General features: G+C 44.9%; 1 protein-coding gene across 1 annotated transcript in view; it reads right to left on the bottom strand.

The window, feature by feature from the left end:
* LOC115458763 (serine/threonine-protein phosphatase 6 regulatory ankyrin repeat subunit A) overlaps nt 1–21,934 on the bottom strand; it is a gene marked incomplete at its 3' end in the record, with an annotated part of 235,790 nt that overhangs the window by 199,751 nt on the left and 14,105 nt on the right. Inside the window, 1 exon segment of the mRNA XM_030188574.1 lies at nt 13,825–13,912. Within this exon segment, the coding sequence (XP_030044434.1) occupies nt 13,825–13,912 (88 nt within the window).

Raw genomic sequence — 21,934 nt, 5'->3', positions numbered from 1 at the left:
TCTCATTCTGTTTAATTTTCCACATTGTGGCCATTATGGAGACATGGTTCAATCAGTCTCATGACCTAGCTATGACCTATACAGAAGAGATAGAGACGGCAAAAAAGGAGGAGGAGAAGGCAGCTAAAATGTAGGGGATGAGGAGGAAAAAAGGAACCCCTGTGAATTGTGTTGGAAAGGGGAGATGGTATTCTAATCCACACTGGAGCCTACAGGCCTCCAACTCAATGGAAGAACTGGATAGAGACCTGATTGATGATATTGCAAAGTTGAGAAGGAAAAGGGGAGGTGTTGATACTGGGTGACCTTAACCTATCAGATGTAGTTTGGAGTATTCCATCTGTTAAAAGATATGGATAAAAGGAATGTGTTGGATATGTTCTACTTTAACTTCAACAAAGTCTTTGATGCTGTTCCTCATAGGAGGCTAAAAAATAAACCGAATAGCTTGAGGATGGGATTCAAGGTAGTAAAATTATCAGAAATTGTTTGACTGATAGATGACAGAGGGTGATGGTCAATGTTCCCCCTAAGCTGTGGAGTCCTCTACCTACATTCCTGCCAGTGGGGGGGGGGGGGGGGGGGGGTACTGTTTCAGTATCACATTTTCAATAACAAGGGACAGGCAAGCTCTGCAGGACTCCAGGAAACCTGCCCATCTCTACTGATTGAAGATGCGATACTGAAACAGCACTCTCTACTGGCAGAAACGTAAGTGAAGTACTCCTGCACAGCTTGGAGGGAACACTTGGTAATAAATAGAACTCACTTAGAGGAAAGAAAGGTAAATATTGGAGTGCCTTGGGGATAAGTACAGGGGCTGATTCTATTCAATATATTTCTGAATGACATTACCAATGATTTAAAAGGGAAAGTTTGCTTTTTAGCAGATGACACAAAGATTTGCAACAGAGTAGAAACCCCACAGGGAGTGGATAACATGAGAACTGATCAACAAAAATTAGAAGAATGGTCTAATGTTTGGCAGCTAAAATGAAATGCAAAAGAAGTGAAGAGTTACTAACTGGAGTTGTAGAAATCCAAAGCAGCTGTATTTGATAGGAGGCTGATCTACATAGACCAGGAGAGGTACTCTGGGATGATACTATCTGAGGATATCAAGATGACAAAAACAATGGAATAAGGCAGCGACTACAGCTAGAAGGATGCTACACTGCACAGAAACATATAAGCAGCAGAATTGAATAAATGACAGAACTGCAGGATACATGGGGTACAGAAGAAGCGGAGTGGGTCAAACTGCAGAGAGGAAAAGGAACATCAGAGTAATATACAGATCACCTTCAAAGTCAGAAGAAATGAACAGAGATTTAATTGAAGACATCCACAAGATTGCAAGAAAAGGGGTAGTAGTACTGATAGACGATTTTAATATGCCGGATGTCGATTGGGGCATTCCTGCTGAGGGGTTGTCCAGAAGCAAAGGGATCTTGGATTTCCTACAGGAAGAACTGTTTCAGCAGTGCGTAACGGAACCGAAGTGGGATGAAGCTATTCTGGACCTGGTGCTTACAAACAGAGAGAATGTTTCTGATCTCACGGTGGGAGACCATTCGGCATCTAGTGATCACCGAAAGATGTGGTTCAACATTAAGATAGAGGAGAGAGCTTATTCGAGATTGAAGGTCCTGAATTTCAAAAGAACTAACTTTGCCGAGATGAGGGAATTTCTCAAGGAAGAGTTAGCAGGATAGGAACAGCTGAAGAAAGTAGAATAGCAGTGGACAAGACTGAAAGGAGCTATTTTAAAGGCAACTAACATTTATGTTAATAAATTACATAAAGGAAAGAGGGAAAGAAGGTTACTGTGGTTCTCAAACGTAGTAGCTGAAAAGGTAAGAAAAGGAGGTTAGCCTTCATACAATATAAAGAAGAAGAAGACATGCGAGAACACTTGGATAAGCTAAGAGAAGCAGGAAATGTTGTCAGTAAAGCGAAGAGGCAAATGGAAGAAAAGATAGCTAATGCCATAAAATTGGGGGATAAGACGTTTTTCAGATATGTAATCCAGTGGCGTAGCCAGACCTGACATTTTGGCTGGGCCCAGAGCTAATATGGGTGGGCACTATATATATATATATATATATATATATATATATATATATATATATATATATATATATATATATATATAATATATATATATAGGCATGAGTAGTGTGCCCTACTTCTAGCATTTTCCTCTCTCTCCCTCCGTTCATCCAGCATTTCTCCTGTTTCTCTCTCCATCTGACCAACCAGGGTCTCCCCCTTGCTCCCCTTCCTTCTCCCCAACAGCTTGTCTCTCCCCTGCCCTTTTCCATGTCCTCTCTTTCTCCCACCATCTTTCCACTCATCTTTCTATTTGTACCCCTCTTCTATCCAGCATCCCAACTCTTCTTTCTTTCCATCCAGCTTCTCCCCTCTCACCTCCATCCAGCATGTCCCCTTTCTCTCTCTCTCCCTTCCACCAACATCGTCCTTCGCTCTCCACCTTCTGTCCAGTCACAAACTGAACAGCTCAAGGCCACAGTGGGGCAAGAGCTGAGGCGGTGGAGACGTACGTCCTCTTGAGGTTTTATTCTAGTGAAATATGCGGTTTCACAGTGCCGAGGCCTTATAGTCTCCTCCGAATGAGGTGGCACTGGTCCGTACCATCCTTCTCTCTCTCAGCAACCAGGCCCTGTCGCCTCTCTCGCGATCCTACCTGACTCCACGCTGCCCTGCAGACATTCGGCTCCTGGCACTCTCCATCTCCCGTTGCTAAGCACTTGGCTGCTTGCTCTTCTCTCTCCCAAAACCCGCCGCATTTAAACTGAAGGCAACCACAGATACAGTCCCGTTCGGATCCTAGCAACCGCACCCTGCAGCAACAGCACGCGCCATTGGCCAGGAGCGAAGCCATGAAGTGTCAAATGCGATTGGCTACTGCACGAACACAGCGTTTGTGTATGAGGGTTTCTAGGCTATTACTGAACCCCTCCTCGTTACAGTGAGGTGAGCATGCTTGAAAGAAGAGAGTGGGGTTTTTTTTCTGTTGGATCATGGATGGGCAGGCCTGGAGGGAAAGTGGCTGGGCTGGGCCGGGGCCCGTCCAGGCCCGCCCATGGCTATGCCCCTGATGTAATCGACAGGAGGAAATGCCAAAATAGCACTGTGAGTGTCAAAGCAGGAGGGGAGGAATATGTGGAAGCTGATAAGGATAAAAGCTGAACTGTTTAACAGCTATTTCTGTTCTGTCTTCACGGATGAAAGGCCGGGGGTAGGAGCATAGAAAACAAATGCAAAAGGAGATGGACAATGTTCATGAGGAGCAAGCTAAACTAAAAGTAGACAAAGTGATGGGGCCTGATGGGATACATCTGAGGGTGCTCAAGGAACTCGAAGAAGTTCTGGTGGCTCTGCTGACTGACTTCTTCAATGCTTCCTTAGAGTCTGGTGTGGTCCCAGAAGACTAGAGAAGGGCGGATGTGGTCCCTCTGCACAAGAGTGGAAGGAGCAGGATGGAAATTACAGATCTGTCAGTCTGACCTCGGTGGTGAGTAAATTAATGGAAGCGCTCCTAAAGCGGAGAATTGTGAGGTTTCTCAAACTAAATGGAATGCAGAACCAGAGGCAGCATGGCTTCACTAGAGACAGGTCGTGTCAGACGAATCTGATTGATTTTTTTCAACTGGGTAACCAAACAGTTGGACTTGGGAGGGGCTCTGGATGTAATGTATTTGGATTTCAGCAAGGCCTTTGACACGGTTCCACACAGGCGACTCATAAATAAACTGAGTTCCCTCGGTATGGGACCTAGAGTAACTGACTGGGTTTTAAATTGGTTGAAAGGAAGGAGACAGAGGATAGTGGTAAATGGAGCTTACTCTGAAGATAAGGATGTTATCAGTGGAGTACAGCAGGGATCGGTCCTAGCGTCGGCTCTTTTTAACACTTTGTGAGTGATATTTTGGAACAGCTGTCTGGTAAGGTTTGTCTCTTTGCAGACGATACCAAACTCTGCAATAGAGTGGACACCCCGGAGGGTGTGGATGACATGAGGAAGGACATAGCGAAGCTTGAAGAATGGTCCGATGTTTGGCAACTAAGATTTAATGCTAAAAAATGCAGGGTCATTCACTTGGGTCACAAGAATCTGAGGGAATGGTACAATATAGGGGGTGAAGTGCTTCTGTGTACAAAGGAAGAGCAGGACTTGGGGGTGATTGTGTCTGGTGACTTTAACCCTTTAGTGTCCAATGTTCCCATCAATCTGTTCCCATATGGCTTATTAGGGGAACATTGGACACTAAAGGGTTTTAAAGTGGCCAAACAGGTAGAAAAAGTGATGGTCAAAGCCAGGAGGATGTTTGGGTGCATAAGGAGAAGGATGACCAGAAGGAAGAAAGAGATGATGGTGCCCTTGGTATAAGTCTCTGGTGAGGCCCCATTTAGAGTACTGTGTGCAATTCTGGAGACCACACCTATGGAAAGATATAAACAGGATGGAGTCGGTCCAGAAGGCAGCTACAAAATTGGTAAGCAGTCTTGGACATAAAACATAAGGACAGGCTTATGAACCTCAACATGTGTACGCTGATGGAGAGGAGGGAAAGAGGAGATATCATAGAAACATTTAAATATCTCAGGGGCATTAATGTACAGGAAGAGAGTCTTTTTCAAATGAAGGAAAACTCTAGAATGAGGGGGCATACGATGAAGTTAAGAGGAAATAGGCTTAGGAGAAATCTAAGAAAGTATTAATTTACGGAAAGGGTGGTGGAAGAATGGAATGGCCTCCCGGCGGAGGTTGTGGAAACGAGGACTGTCAGAGTTTAAGAAAGCATGGAACAAGCATGTGGGATCCCTTAGGAAAAGGAGTTGTTAAGGGTTACAGAGGATGAGCAAACTGGATGGACCATTTGGCCTTTATCTGTCATCATATGTCTATGTTTCTAAGAAAACAAGCGTTAATGTCCCTGTAGGTGTCTTTGGTGAGGACCCACTTGGAGTACTGTATTAGTTTTAGAGGCTGTATCTCATTAAGGACTAAAGACGAAGGCTGAAAGCAGTTCAGAGGAAGGTAACAAAAATGGTATGGAGTTTGAGTTTGCACCAGTATGACAAAGGTCTGAATATGATACAGATGTTTAAATATTTTAGAGGTATTAAATATATAAACAAATCTTTTTCATAGATGAGGAAGCTGTGGAACTAGAGGACATGAATTGAGGTTGCAAGGTGGTAAACTTAGGAGTAACATCAGGAAATACTTTTTTCACAGAAAGTTTGGTGAATGCATGTAATGTCCTCTGGGTAACAATTATGAAGACAAAAACAGTGAGGGAATTCAAAAACAGTGATATAAACACAGAAGATCCCTTTATAGAAAGATGTTGGAAACAAAGCAAAACTTAAAAGACCTTCACACTTTAGAAAGGGCATAGAGGGGAGCAGGTACAAATCTAGCTGCCTTGACTATACAGGTCTTTATCTGCCATAATTTACTATTTTGCCCCCACACAAATGGAGAAATGGATATTTATTGACCTCTTTTGCATAATTCTTTCCATCTTCTGTTGAGTTGGAAACAATTTTTTTTTTTTTTTTTTTTTTATGTTTAAATCGTTTTTATTAACAGATACATATCATAACCATCTCTTAAAGCACTGCTCTTATCATGCAAATACAATAACATTGGTAACTACACAGTTTTGTACATTCACTTTTTTGTCCCGCCCATCTCCCTCCTCCCCCCCCCTTTCTTTCCCCCCCTCCCCCAACAGCCAAGTTCATACTAATATCTAAAACAGGCTATTTTCTCCAAGGTCTATTGTTTTCTAGCTGCCCAAGTCTAGTTCTCAGTCTTTGATGGATCCGCCGTTGAGCGCTTGGATGTAAAGTATATATAAATCTTCTCCAGACTTTCCTAAAGGAGCTGATATCTTGTGCTGTAGCCACCTTCATTCCGCAAAGTTCAGTGTGTAGAAGTTCTATCATCTTAGTTCGCCACAAATCTTTCGATGGGGGTTTTTCTTCTCTCCACAGAAGTAGTATTACTTTCTTTCCAATCATTGAGGTCCTCTGCAGAAACCCTGTTAATCCCGCTGGGGCAGGTTTTTTGAGATTGAAAATGTCAAACAAAATCAGAGGGTCAGCCAACAGCCGTCTACTCCAGCAACGTGTAAGTTCCACAAAAATTAGAGTCCAAAATTGCCGAACGTGGAGACAAGCCCAAAACATATGACCCAGAGAGGCTTGAGCAGCGCCACATTTCAAACATTCACCAGTACCAAATCCAGCTTTCTTTGCACGGGCCGGTGCTATATAAAAGCGCACCGCAAATTTGTATTGTTGTTCCCAGTCTCGAATAAAAGCTGATCTTTGTAGTATTGAATTTAGGTACCTCTGTAACACATCCTCCGTAATTTCTGCTCCAATATCTTCCTGCCAGCTATTGGCTAATCCACGATAGTCTATATCCTCTGTGGAGTCAAGTAAGTATCTATGGTGATAACGTAAAGGCACTACATTTTGTGACCCTAATGTTAGTGCCGTGGCTAGGACTTCCTGCACATCTTCACTGAGATTTACAGCCCCCAAAGATGTTATGTAGTGTCGTACCTGCAGATAGGCGAAGTAATCTGTCTGTGGCCACCGATGTTCTGCCTGCAGCTCCTCAAACGGCTTTATCTGCCCATCTTCATTTAGGAGTTGATAAAGATAGTGTATCTCCTGTTGCCTCCACCTTACATAGGTCTGCTGCAAAGTTCCGGCTGGGAAATCCGGGTTCAAGTTTAAGGACAGGAATGGAGTGGCCTTCGCTGAGAATCCGTGTCTGCGGCACAGCCACCGCCACATTGCCCTCAATGAGTTAATAAATAGATTCTTCCGTGGCTGACTTCCGGATCTCGTTCTGGTCGTATGCAGCAGCCAGCTAAGGTGTATTTTGGAATGCATTGAGGCCTCTAATTGTACATTTGTGAACTGCTGGCAGCCCACTAGCCAGTCTCTCGCATGGCACATGCCACAGTAAGATATCTCATATTAAGCAGTCCCATTCCCCCATGCGTTTTTGGCTTATACAAAATGTTTAAAGCAAGCCTGGGACGCCTGTTTTTCCAAAGAAAGCTCCTTAACACAGCCTGCAATTTCCTCTCTTCCCGTCCCCCCAGATATAATGGCAGCATTTGGAACTTATAAAGCCACTTGGGCACCACCACCATGTTATACAACGCTACTCGCCCCGCAAGTGACAGAGGGCAAGACCCCCACAGTCCCAGCAGCCGCGCAGTTTCTGCCAACAGGGGGGCCACATTTTTGTCATATACCGTGTCCAACTGAATGGGTATTATAACCCCCAGGTATTTTATTTGCCCTACGACCCACTGAAATGGGAATGATCCCTTCCACTGCGTTTTTGTGGACTCTGATATTGGGAGTGCCAGAGACTTACTGTAATTTAATCTAAATCCCGATAGTACCCCATAGTTTTGCAGCTCCATCATCAGGTGTCTTACTGATATTTGCGGTTTATCCACTGCCAGTAGCAAATCGTCTGCAAATGCTAAGATTTTCAAAACCTCATTTCCCACCTCAATGCCTGCTATGTCCGGATGTTCTCTTATGACATTTATCAGGGGTTCCAAGGTAAGCACAAACAGCAAGGGGGATAACGGGCAACCTTGCCTCGTGCCTCTCTCTATCTTAAATCCTTGTGTTTTCACCCCATTTACTAACAAGCATGCCGCCGGGTCTGCATAAAGAATCTGCACTGCATGGAAATACCACCCCTGTAAGCCCATCCAGTTTAATGTTTCCCACATAAAGGGCCAAAGCACCCTATCAAAGGCACGTTCCGCATCTAAACTGATCACCAAACTCGAGGGTGCCCTGGCAGGGGCTTCTATTAAAGCCGCAATCAACCGACGTACATTCAGCACAGATTGCCTCCCACGGACAAATCCCACCTGTTCAGCTCTCACCATAGATGGCAGCACCGGCGCCAAACGTTCTGCCAGGACCCGCGACAATATCTTAATATCTACGTTGATCAGCGATATGGGCCTATATGAAGCTGGATCTAATAAGTCTCTTCCCGGCTTTGGTATTAAGCTTATCATAGCCTCATTCGCATATTTAGGGAATCTACCATCCTCCACAGCCTCTTCATAAAGGTTAACCAGGGGCCCCTCTAGCTGAACTCTTAAGAGTTTATAAAATTCACTGGAGAAGCCGTCTGGGCCAGGCGCCGAGTGCAATTTTAGTTTCTGGATCGCTACCCCCACCTCTTTAGTTGTCAAGGGTAAATCTAGTTCTTTTATCTGTGCATCAGTGAGTTTGGGCATGTTGGATCTTAACAGGTAGTCTCGAATTTTCTCTTTAAAGTCCCTCTCGGGCTCCCCTTTATATAACTCTTCAAAGTGCTTCCGGAATATTTCCGCAATATCTGCTGGATGGGTAGCAATCCCCCCCGCTCTCCCACGGAGCCGTGTTATGAAATGTGGCTTTCGTGCTCCTTTTACCAAGCGTGCCAACATCCCCCCAGGTCTATCTCCAAACCGCTTAAGAGCATATTTCCGCATTACCATGGATCTCATGGTTCGTTCATGGAGTAAGCTATTTAACTCTGTCCTTGCGTTTATAAGATTTTCAAAAGACACCTGTGTGGGGCCCCTGGTGTAGCGCCTTCTCATCAACCTAACCCGCCGTTCTAATTCCATAATTTTCTGCGCTATTTTCTGGTTTCTGAAGCTAGTGTATGCTATCAGGTCTCCCCTGATCACCGCCTTTGCGGTCGACCAGAACAGGCCAGGGTTATCTGAGTGTTGGTTATTGTTTGCTGCAAAATCCTCCCATTTGTCTATTAGAAAAGATTTAAACTCGGGTAACGAAAATAGGTAGGCCGGGAAGCGCCACCCCCTGGGTTTTTGATAATACAACTGCCTCTCCAGGTCCACCCATATTAACGCATGATCAGACACCCCTTCTGTGCCTATCTCCGCTGTAAGTATCTGGGGGAGTAGGCCCTGCGCCATCAAAATATAATCTATTCGTGACTGGGTTCGGTGGGCCCGCGACGTGTGCGTGAAATCACGCTCTTCTTCATGCAATAGCCTCCACGGGTCCACCAAGCCCAGTGAGTCGCAGAACTCCGCCAGCAATGTGACCTCATCGTCTCCTCTCACGCCTCTAGGGTTTGACCTATCCAACTGGATGTCCAGTACCTGATTCATGTCTCCCGCAATTATTAAAGGGTCTCTCCCATGTCTCTGGCACTCCGCCATCAGTTGAGCATAGAATTTTTTCCCACCTGTTTGTGGTGCATACACTGCCACCAGCGTACACAACTGCCCTTGCAGGTTCAGGCTAACTCCCACATAATGTCCCTCTTTGTCTGCGAACAACATTTTAGCTTGGGCCGCCAAACTTTTGTGCAGCATAATTACCACTCCTCCCCTTCTACCACTAGAGGGAGACCCGAAAATTTCTCCCACCCAGTGCCGTTTAAGTTTATTCTGCTCCTCCTGTGGCAGGCACGTTTCTTGGATACAAGCTATGTCTACCCCTTGTCTTTTCAATGTGTCTAATATTTTTGTTCTTTTTATCGGGGACGTGATCCCTCCCACATTCCAGGAGGCTAATCGTATCCCCTTATTACTCCCTTTAACCATAATCATCAACTATATTTCCCCTTTCAGCTAAATCCATTTTAACACCCCTCGGGGAGCCCAGCCTCCCCCCTCGGGTCTCCACCCCCACCTGGTGTCTTCTCTTATTGTGTCGAGCAGCATGATCTCTTTTTCTATAGCTCTGTCTTCTAATTTCCCTCGGATTCTGGGGCTCTAACCTCCCTCTACCCCTTCCCCCCCCTCCCCAGCTGCTCCCTTCCCCCCTCCCTTCCCCCCTCTCTTCTTCCTTGCCCCGTGGCTCCCCCAATGCCCCGCCTATCATCATAAGATAGGTTCTAGGGGTTCAGTGCCTCCAGGCCCCCGCCCTTACAAGTAACAGTTCTCTTGCAATTTTCACATTTAACATGGTAACAACACCTTACCATAAACCTTGTAAACCAGCAATTCTACTCTTTTTTAAACATGTCAGACGTCTCCTTCTTTCTGCTCAATATTTCGTCCATTTTCCTTTATGTCTTGTACACATTGCTGTGCTGCAGAAACATTGTCAAACTGCTTCCATGCTCCGTTCATTTTGATCTTCAGCAGTGCAGGGTACAATAGCATAAATGGAACATGTTGATCATGCAGTTGTTGACAGAGAGGTGTGAATTTTTTCCTCTTCTCCTGCAACGCGGCTGAGTAGTCCTGGAATATTCTGATCTGATGTCCATCATAGCGTACCTCATTGCGTTTTAATCTGTATCCTCGCATAATTTCTGTTTTGTGCACATAATTATGCACCTTTATAATTACTGTGCGGGGTGTCCGTCTTCCATCTTGAAATCGCCCTATTCGGTGCGCTCTCTCTAAGCAAACTTTCCCCGCATGATCCGATAGCGCGAATTCAGCTGCCAGCCAAGTCTCTAGCACAGAGGCAAGCACCCGATCACTAACAGATTCAGGCAGGCCCACCAGCCTGAGATTGCCACGCCGCGACCTGTTTTCAATATCATCCAGCTTTGCCGTCAGCGTCTCTACTTTGGCTTCGAGCACGCTTACTTGCCGCGTGGTGGGCCCGATCTCATCCTCCGCTGCTGATACTCTTGCTTCCAGTTCCGTTGTTCTTCTGATCGTATCTGTAAGTAGCGCTTCAAATTCCGCGCTTCGTTCGCTCAGTTTTTCTAGCTTTGGTGCCAGCGCTGCTCCGACCGCCTCTGTGAGCTGCCTCAATTGTTCTTCTGTGAACTGCACGCTGCCATTTTGCGCCGGGCCTTCCCCCACTGCGCTCGCTGCCTTCGTTTTTTCTTTGTCCTTTTTAGCGCTTCTGCTGGCCATACTTGAAGCTGTTGTGCCCAGGTACTTTTCCATGTAACCTTCTCCTTCTGGTAAGGTGATTTTATATCGTCTCCTTGCAAGTTTTATAGGTTAATAATGTCTTTAATCGAGCAGGGGCCTCAGAGAGCACAGAATCACGTCCTCTCCTGTTCAGAGCATCACGTGACCCCCTGGAAACAATTTTTAAAAATGTTTACTTTCATAGACTATCAAACTATGATAACTTTCTAAAATATAAGAACAGGTATAAAAGGCAAACAAGGGTTCTCTGAGGACAACAAAATATGAGCCGTTCCAGATGGGAAACATTAAATGAACAGTGAGAGGTACAGACAAGGTCTCTAATTGAGCTTTCAGGAGAAGACAACTGCACATGTACAGTGAAGTGGAGGAGTAGTCTACTGGTTAAGGCAGCAAGAGCTGAGAACCAGGGATGCACAGTTCAAATCCCACTGTGTCTCTTTGTGATCTTGAGTAAATCACTTAACCCTGCTCTGTCTTGGCTACAAACGTAGGCTGTAAGCCCTCTGGCAATAGGAAAATACATGCAGTACCTGAATGTAACAACTAACTACAAGTGAAAATGGCATGGGCTAAATTAAAAATCCCCTCCTTTTCTGGCACTCAGCCACCTCAGATTGTATTTAGGTAAAAAGCAACCAGCCAACTCCTTGTAGAGGTGGGAGGGTACTATAAGGACTCATGTCCTGCTGTCTTCATAGAATATTTGCTACAAATAACTTTCCTTTCTTTGAGAAAAAGGTGGATACTTCATCTTCACAGATAGGAATATTTAGTTACCATGTGGTCTATCAAAGTGGAAATGGAAAACAGAATTCCAGTGGGCAGCAAGAACAGAGAAGTGGGAAACTATAGGCTGCTTAAGCCTTACTTCAGTGGTTGCAAAGATAATGGAGACACTGCTCAAGGAAAGGATAGAGAATCTCCTGGAATCCAGTGGATTACAAGAACCAAGGCAACATGGTTTCACCAAAGGAAAATCATGCCAAATTAACCTGATCAATTTCTTTAACTGGGTAACCAAAGAACTGGGTAGTGGGCACATGCTAGATGTAGTCTGCGTGGATTTCAGTAAGGAGCTTGGTACAGTCTCTCATAGGAGGCTCATAAATAAACTCAGAAGGCGAACTGGATTGGGAACTGGTTGAATGACAGAAGGCACAGGGTGGTGGTAAACAGAGTTTACTAAGAGAATAAAAAAGAAAGTAGTGGAATACCTCAGGGATCGATACTGTGGCATATTCTATTCAACATATTTGTGAGCGACACTGCTAAAGGGTCAGAAGGAAAAGTTTGCCTTTTTGCGGACAACACCAAGATTTGCAACAGAGTGGACTCCCAGGAGAGAGCAGATAACATGAGAAAAGATCTACAAAAATTAGAAGAATGTTCAAATGTTTGGCAGTTAAAATTTAATGTGAAGAAGAGCAAAGTGATGCATCTGAGGTTAGAAATCCAAAACAGGTGACAAAACAATGTGACAAGGTGGAGGCTGTTGCTCAAAGAATGTTAGGCTGCATAGAGAGTGGCATAGCCAGCAGAAGAAAGGAGGTGTTGATACCCCTGTACAAGTTATTGGTGAGGACCCACTTGGAGTATTGTGTCCAATTTTGGAAGCAGTATCTCTTAAAGACATAAAAAGACTTGAGGCAGTTCTGAGGAAAGTGACTAGAATGGAACGGGGTGTGTGCCAGAAGACATACGAGATGTATAAGATAAAGAAAAGAAGACAGGCGATATGATAAATGTCTGTATCATATCACCTCTCTTCTTTTCTCTATCGTATAAAGTCTCTTGCAACCTCAATACATGTACTCTAGTTCTACCATCCCAACATCTCTGGAAGAGGTTTGTTTCTATATTAATACTTGAAAGGTATTAATATACAAACAAACCTCTTTCAGAGATATAGGGGTGGTAGAACTAGAGGACATGTATTGAGGTTGCAGAGGTAGACTTCAGAGTAACGTCAGGAAACAGCTTTTCACAGGGAGGGTAGTGGACACCTGAACGCCCCTCCAAGAGAAGTAGAGTGAAAAACAGTGAGCAAATTCAAAGATGTGGGATAGGCACAGGGGATGCCTAAACAATTATATGTGCTGCCATATTCTGAATTCAGACCCAACACAGTCCATGTTTCGGCTAGAACAGTCTTCTTCAGGGGTCAATCTATTGGTGTTATTGATTGATTGATGGAGCATTTAGATATCTGGTGTAGCCTATCTTCACGACACATACACATTTACTTTGTTGAGTGGGAGGGGTGGAGCTCTAGATCCATCATGAAACTCCATAATATTTCTTCACCTCCTCCATCAAGTGTGGGTAGGAAGTTGTTTGCCTTTAAAAGAAAACATAGATGAAATCTTGCCTAGAATTAATTCTGGCTTGGATCTGATGGACTTGGGCTGTTTTGTTTTTTGTGATTAGTATTTGTACACTGAAAATATATGATTTATGAAATACGGTTGCACACTGTTTCAAATAATCTGCTAAAATGACCTATACATTTTAAATTAAATTAGCAGTGCTAAAAAGTGGTAAGGAGCTTCAGTAAGGTTTCCCAAACTTATACTGATGACCCCACAGCCATAAGCTAATGTTGCATATACTGGGTCTCCAGTGCATAACCATTGTGGATATCTTGAAAACTTAACTGGTTGTGGAGCCATCAGAACAAGTTTAGGGAGCCATGAGATAGGGATATGCTAATGACTGCCATTAATTGTTACTTTTTTTACTGTAGAATAAAATAAGCAGTTCTTCAAAATATAGTTTTTATAAATTCACATCAATGTCTAAACAAGATCTCACTTCCCTAGTTAACAAAAAATTAGATCAATTAATATGGTTAAATTTAAAAAGTACTTACCCATATAAGCTGCCCAGTGAATAGCCCGCCTGTCTTTCTTGTCAAATGCACTAATGTTGGCACCCCTTGACAAAAGCAAACTGACCATCTGCATAGGGGAAAAGGGGGATAAATCAGAAAATTTGTCCAATGTTTTATAACAGTCTAGAATTTGTCTTGAAAAACTATAAAACAAGAAAAACTCATTTTCTAGAAAATGTTTTTAAAGCTAAAATTCTGTGCAGGCATATTATGTGTTCTGTTAAATTCCACCTTAGGTAAACTGCATTCACTCTAAATACATCTATATATTAAAATTAAGCTACAGTTTCTCAGAGCTAACAAATTCTTTGCTTCATGAAGCTGTCACTGCTAGGGGGTGACTTAATAATGTGCACTAGCCTTTCTGCCCAAGTTAGCTCGGTTTTAGCGCACAATTTTAAGGATACACAATGCATAAACAGGTATAGTGCACAAGCTGTATGCAAAATGTCAGGCAGACATCGGTGCACAGCACATATTTAAATCCAATGGCAATGAAGATATTAGCTATTCAGTGCAGATGCAGAGAAGCGTGCAGCAGAAAAAAGGTTGAGCACTTGTGCTGTCCAATTTATGATTCAAACCAATTCACTGATTCGATCGTGTTTGTAAAAATTGAGGCCTGCTCCCACATACCTTTCAAAGCAGCAGTTCTTCATTGGCAGCAAGCTCGTGCAACCAGCAACTGATACACAGGGCTCGCACTGGCCACACAGACTTCCCTGTGACAACTTCCTGTTTCCAAATAGGAATATGCCAGAAAGAAGACTATGGGGCCAACAGGAGCAGTGTGCATCAGTCACTTGTGCTCGCTGCAGGTGAAGAATTGCTGTTTTACTGAGCTTACTGTATCAGAGTGTATTATTTTTCTTTTGTGCATGCTTTAGGAAACCCAGTGGTGAGCTTTAGCACAGAACCCTAACATGTGCTATCTGCATTGATCCCTAGATGTTCAATACTAAACAAATAAGGAAGAGAACAGGTTTTGATAAACACCGGGAAGCTTTCAGGCACTCAAGAAGAGTCAATATTTCACTATAACATGCCCCAGAATTATAAAATTCCTTTAAAAGATTATTTTAGTGTGTGGCTCCAACTCTTTAAGCTTCATAATGATGGGAGAAGAAGGGTTCAGTCAATCAGTTTCAGAACACTTCTCCCTACAATTTTTTAAATTACATCCTGAACAATTATGCAATAAACTGCATGCAACTTTGCACATGTAAATGTGAAAAACTGCATTATATGTGAAACCCCATCTTTATCCTTCTGGGATAAAATTTTACACAGATCTCCAATGTCAAGGACTTGATTGGTCACAAATCATATACTGCAAGTCCACAAAAGAACATTGAGAATTTAGTCCTGTAGACTCTATAAATGGAATGGAATGCTTTTTTTAAATCTAGCAATTAGAGTGAAATGATTAATATTGCTTTGCTAACATGAATTTTGTGCTGATTTCTAGGAAGCTAGGCATCAGCTATTGTTAATTTTGAATGGCAGTGCCTGCTATTTAAGGAGTGGCTATCTTGTATTTTCCTGTCTGGGTTGAGAATATCCCTACATTTTAATTGTATTTATCCATTTAAAATATTTATACTCCACAGTTCTTGGCGGCCTACAAAATAAACATGTGTAATCAATAAAACATACATAACAGACACAAAATAAACAATTAAATCAACTAAATTAAATAAAAAGCAGTAAACTGGAACAACATAGTGCAAAAACAGTCATTAAAAAAAGCTTTCAATTGTTTATGAAACTACAGCAAAATTGCTTAATGTCTTGAAGAGAATTCCACAATATCAGTCCTGCTACACAAAATATGGATGAATGAGAAACATTCAACATAAACTGTTTAAAAGATGGTACTTTTTTTTTATTAAGAAGTTTACAAATTAATTCAAGAATACATTCTTGATACAGAAAAGATAAGTATTACTATTCAAAAAGCAACATTTAGGAAATGTAAACCTTTTAAATATCTTTAGTCCACAATAAGGGAGGCATCACAATATCAGTGGAAATTTAAAGAATAGTTCTCCATTAAAGAAATATGAGGATAGAAAGGAGAGTCCAGGATTACTTAATTATTAAATTACGGAGTCAATGTAATTACTACTCTTGTTTGTGTTGAAGGAGTCACAGCTGTCTTAAAATCCAAAAAAATATTTGTTTAGGATTTAAAAAAAACATATTTGACTGAGTTCAGTTTCAATACACATTTAAAGGGGAAATTCAACCAGAAAAGACCACCCAATTGTATTACTCTTGGGCGTAGTTCAAGAAATTCTTGACGCCTCTTTGGGGTTGCTTTAGAAACATCCGGAAACATTCTAACTTTACAATTCAGAAAGAGTTGATTTCTATGAAGAAAAAATTGTTTCAGTACCCAATCTCTATCCAGTTGTAATACAAATGTCACTATAAGTGTTGCTGGCACTACTCCTAAATTATCATCTTCTAATATCCGTGTTAAATTCAAAGTCTCAAAGGGTACTTCAGTCCCTTCAACTACTTGATCCGTTTCCTTTTTAGTACAGGGTAACAAGTAATACATTTTTGAAATCGGAGGATAAACTTGTTCCGGTATCTTCAAAGTTTCAGAAAGATATTTTTTTTAAGTTATGAGAGGAGCAATTGAAACCTGTTTAGGAAAATTGATTAGTCTTAATGTTTTAGACCTTTGCTGGTTTTCCAAAATTTCAATTTTGTTCTGAAGAGTCATATTCTCCTTTATCAAGTTCAGCTGAATTTGTTGAAGAGAAGGTATATCCTTTCTGTTAGTCCCCACCATTTTGTCCATAGTTAATATTTTATTTTCTAATATTGGTAGTTCTAATAAAGTTTGAGATTGTTGAGTTAAAGAGAAAAGGTTGTGTGAAAAGGAGGTTTCTAAGCCCATAAGAGCATCCCAAATGGCATCAAAGATAATAATATCTGGGGGGTTTTTTGGAAGGAAAGACTTACTTAAACAGCCAAAGTCTCCTTCATCAAGTTGTTTTCCTCTAGAGCAGTCTCTTTCCATTGAACTGCAACTTTGTGTGTGGCAGCATTTGGCGGTACACTCCCCGAGCTGGTTCCTGTGCCAGGAAGCTCTAGTATCTCTTGAGAGTTAAGGGTCTCCTGGCCCTTTCTCGGCGTGTCCGCGGGCATGGGAGGAGCTATCCGTGTCTTGGGTCTCAGCGTTGTCTCAGCTTCTGGCTGGGAGTGTGGCAAACCTCTCCCCGCACTTTACAGCAACGAAGAACTAGAACCCGATAATGTGCCTGGAAAGAAGATGCAGTCCAAAGAACCCGCCGGTGGCGTGACTAGTGCTGCAGGACCAGTGCGCTGTCTGCCCCTCCTCTCAGGCATGGGAATGAAGAAATTTCAGCATTGCAAAGAAACTAAGGTATGCAGGTTCAGGACAGCTTCTCAGTGCTCCCTTCAAGCCGCCATCTTGCCTCCCAAAAGATGGTACATCTAATAGAAATATTTCTGCAGAGCATAATGATTGAGCAGGTTGCTAAATATGCAGTGAGGAAGCAAGCATAACTGGAGCGAGAGTATTTAGTATATTGAAAATCAAAATCAAAACCTTCAACTGGATTCTCCATTTAATTAGTTGCCAGTGAAACTCTTTTGAAATCAGTGAAATGTGAGAAAACCTAGAAGATCCAAGTAAGAAAGCACACTGCTGCATTTTGGCCCACCTGCAAGGGATGTAAAGCGAATGCTACATACCTGTAGAAGGTATTCTCCGAGGACAGCAGGCTGATTGTTCTTACTGATGGGTGACGTCCACGGCAGCCCCTCCAATCGGAACACTTTCTAACAAAGTCCTTTGCTAGTCCTCGCGCGCCGATGCGCAACGCGCGGCCGTCTTCCCGCCCGAACCGGCTCGTGCCGGCCAGTCTCATATGTAGCAAGACAAAGAGAAGGGAAGACACAACTCCAAAGGGGAGGTGGGCGGGTTTGTGAGAACAATCAGCCTGCTGTCCTCGGAGAATACCTTCTACAGGTATGTAGCATTCGCTTTCTCGGAGGACAAGTAGGCTGCTTGTTCTCACTGATGGGGTATCCCTAGCCCCCAGGCTCACTCAAAACAACAACCATGGTCAATTGGGCCTCGCAACGGCGAGGACATAACTGAGATTGACCTAAAAAATTTACCAACTAACTGAGAGTGCAGCCTGGAACAGAATAAAACATGGGCCTAGTGGGGTGGAGTTGGACTCTAAACCCCGAACAGATTCTGAAGCACTGACTGCCCGAACCGACTGTCGCGTCGGGTATCCTGCTGCAGGCAGTAATGCTATGTGAATGTGTGGACAGATGACCACGTCACAGCTTTGCAAATCTCTTCAATAGTGGCTGACTTCAAGTGAGCTACCGACGCTGCCATGGCTCTAACATTATGAGCCGTGACATGACCCTCAAGAGCCAGCCCAGCCTGGGCGTAAGTGAAGGAAATGCAATCTGCTAGCCAATTGGATATGGTGCGTTTTCCCACAGCCACTCCCCTCCTGTTGGGATCAAAAGAAATAAACAATTGGGCGGACTGTCTGTTGGGCTGTGTCCGCTCCAGATAGAAGGCCAATGCTCTCTTGCAGTCCAATGTATGCAGCTGACGTTCAGCAGGGCAGGAATGAGGACGGGGAAAGAATGTTGGCAAGACAATTGACTGGTTAAGATGGAACTCCGACACAACCTTTGGCAAGAACTTAGGGTGAGTGCGGAGGACTACTCTGTTATGATGAAATTTTGTGTAAGGGGCCTGGGCTACCAGGGCCTGAAGCTCACTGACTCTACGAGCTGAAGTAACTGCCACCAAGAAAATGACCTTCCAGGTCAAGTACTTCAGATGGCAGGAATTCAGTGGCTCAAAAGGAGGTTTCATCAGCTGGGTGAGAACGACATTGAGATCCCATGACACTGTAGGAGGCTTGACAGGGGGCTTTGACAAAAGCAAACCTCTCATGAAGCGAACAACTAAAGGCTGTCCTGAGATCGGCTTACCTTCCACACGGTAATGGTATGCACTGATTGCACTAAGGTGAACCCTTACAGAGTTGGTCTTGAGACCAGACTCAGACAAGTGCAGAAGGTATTCAAGCAGGGTCTGTGTAGGACAAGAGCGAGAATCTAGGGCCTTGCTGTCACACCAGACGGCAAACCTCCTCCATAAAAAGAAATAACTCCTCTTAGTAGAATCTTTCCTGGAAGCAAGCAAGATGCGGGAGACACCCTCTGACAGACCCAAAGAGGCAAAGTCTATGCTCTCAACATCCAGGCCGTGAGAGCCAGGGACCGGAGGTTGGGATGCAGAAGCACCCCTTCGTCCTGTGTGATGAGGGTCGGAAAACACTCCAATCTCCACGGTTCTTCGGAGGACAACTCCAGAAGAAGAGGGAACCAGATCTGACGCGGCCACAAAGGAGCAATCAGAATCATGGTGCCTCGGTCTTGCTTGAGTTTCAACAAAGTCTTCCCCATCAGAGGTATGGGAGGATAAGCATACAGCAGACCCTCCCCCCAGTCCAGGAGGAAGGCATCCGATGCCAGTCGGCCGTGGGCCTGAAGCCTGGAACAGAACTGAGGGACTTTGTGGTTGGCTCGAGATGCGAAGAGATCTACCAAGGGGGTGCCCCACACCTGGAAGATCTGTCGCACCACACGGGAATTGAGCGACCACTCGTGAGGTTGCATAATCCTGCTCAACCTGTCGGCCAGACTGTTGTTTACGCCTGCCAGATATGTGGCTTGGAGCACCATGCCGTGACGGCGAGCCCACAGCCACATGCTGACGGCTTCCTGACACAGGGGGCGAGATCCGGTGCCCCCCTGCTTGTTGATGTAATACATGGCAACCTGGTTGTCTGTCTGAATTTGGATAATTTGGTGGGACAGCCGATCTCTGAAAGCCTTCAGAGCGTTCCAGATCGCTCGTAACTCCAGAAGATTGATCTGCAGATCGCGTTCCTGGAGGGACCAGCTTCCTTGGGTGTGAAGCCCATCGACATGAGCTCCCCATCCCCGGAGAGATGCATCCGTGGTCAGCACTTTTTGTGGCTGAGGAATTTGGAAAGGACGTCCCAGAGTCAAATTGGACCAAATCGTCCACCAATACAGGGAATTGAGAAAACTCGTGGACAGGTGGATCACGTCTTCTAGATCCCCAGCAGCCTGAAACCACTGGGAAGCTAGGGTCCATTGAGCAGATCTCATGTGAAGGCGGGCCATGGGAGTCACATGAACTGTGGAGGCCATGTGGCCCAGCAATCTCAACATCTGCCGAGCTGTGATCTGCTGGGACGCTCGCACCCGCGAGATGAGGGACAACAAGTTGTTGGCTTTCGTCTCTGGGAGATAGGCGCGAGCCGTCCGAGAATCCAGCAGAGCTCCTATGAATTCGAGTTTCTGCACTGGGAGAAGATGGGACTTTGGGTAATTTATCACAAACCCCAGTAGCTCCAGGAGGCGAATAGTCATCTGCATGGACTGCAGGGCTCCTGCCTCGGATGTGTTCTTCACCAGCCAATCGTCGAGATATGGGAACACATGTACCCCCAGTCTGCGAAGTGCCGCTGCTACTACAGCCAAGCACTTGGTGAACACTCTGGGCGCAGAGGCGAGCCCAAAGGGTAGCACACAGTACTGGAAGTGACGTGTGCCCAGCTGAAATCGCAGATACTGTCTGTGAGCTGGCAGTATCGGGATGTGCGTGTAGGCGTCCATCAAGTCCAGAGAGCATAGCCAATCGTTTTACTGAATCATGGGGAGAAGGGTGCCCAGGGAAAGCATCCTGAACTTTTCTTTGACCAGATATTTGTTCAGGGCCCTTAGGTCTAGGATGGGACGCATCCCCCCTGTTTTCTTTTCCACAAGGAAGTACCTGGAATAGAATCCCAGCCCTTCTTGCCCGGATGGCACGGGCTCGACCGCATTGGCGCTGAGAAGGGCGGAGAGTTCCTCTGCAAGTACCTGCTTGTGCTGGAAGCTGTAAGACTGAGCTCCCGGAGGACAATTTGGAGGTTTTGAGGCCAAATTGAGGGTGTATCCTTGCCGGACTCTTTGGCGAACCCACTGATCGGAGGTTATGAGAGGCCACCTTTGGTGAAAAGCTTTCAACCTCCCTCCGACTGGCAGGTCGCCCGGCACTGACACTTGGATGTTGGCTATGCTCTGCTGGAGCCAGTCAAAAGCTTGTCCCTTGCTTTTGCTGGGGAGCCGAGGGGCCTTGCTGAGGTGCACGCTGGGGCTTAGCCTGGGCCGCAGGCTGTCGAGAAGGAGGATTGTACCTACGCTTGCCAGAAGAGTAGGGAACAGTCTTCCTTCCCCCGAAAAATCTTCTACCTGTAGAGGTAGAGGCTGAAGGCTGCCGGCGGGAGAACTTGTCGAAAGCGGTGTCCCGCTGGTGGAGCTGCTCTACCACCTGCTCGACTTTTTCTCCAAAAATGTTATCCGCATGGCAAGGCGAGTCCGCAATCTGCTGCTGGATTCTATTCTCCAGGTCGGAGGCACGCAGCCATGAGAGTCTGCGCATCACCACACCTTGAGCAGCGGCCCTGGACGCAACATCAAAGGTGTCATACATCCCTCTGGCCAGGAATTTTCTGCACGCCTTCAGCTGCCTGACCACCTCCTGAAATGGCTTGGCTTGCTCAGGGGGGAGCGTGTCCACCAAGCCCGCCAACTGCCGCACATTGTTCCGCATGTGTATGCTCGTGTAGAGCTGGTAAGACTGAATCTTGGCCACGAGCATAGAAGAATGGTAGGCCTTCCTCCCAAAGGAGTCCAAGGTTCTAGAGTCCTTGCCCGGGGGCGCCGAAGCATGTTCTCTAGAACTCTTGGCCTTCTTTAGGGCCAAATCCACAACTCCAGAGTCGTGAGGCAACTGAGTGCGCATCAGCTCTGGGTCCCCATGGATTCGGTACTGGGACTCGATCTTCTTGGGAATGTGGGGATTAGTTAATGGTTTGGTCCAGTTCGCCAGCAATGTCTTTTTGAGGACATGATGCATGGGTACTGTGGACGCTTCCTTAGGTGGAGAAGGATAGTCCAGGAGCTCAAACATTTCAGCCCTGGGCTCGTCCTCCAC

The sequence above is a fragment of the Microcaecilia unicolor genome, unplaced genomic scaffold, assembly GCF_901765095.1.
Source record: "Microcaecilia unicolor unplaced genomic scaffold, aMicUni1.1, whole genome shotgun sequence".
NCBI lineage: Eukaryota > Metazoa > Chordata > Amphibia > Gymnophiona > Siphonopidae > Microcaecilia > Microcaecilia unicolor.
Note: the sequence above shows the minus strand (reverse complement) of the source record. Positions and strands in the feature narration are given on the sequence as shown.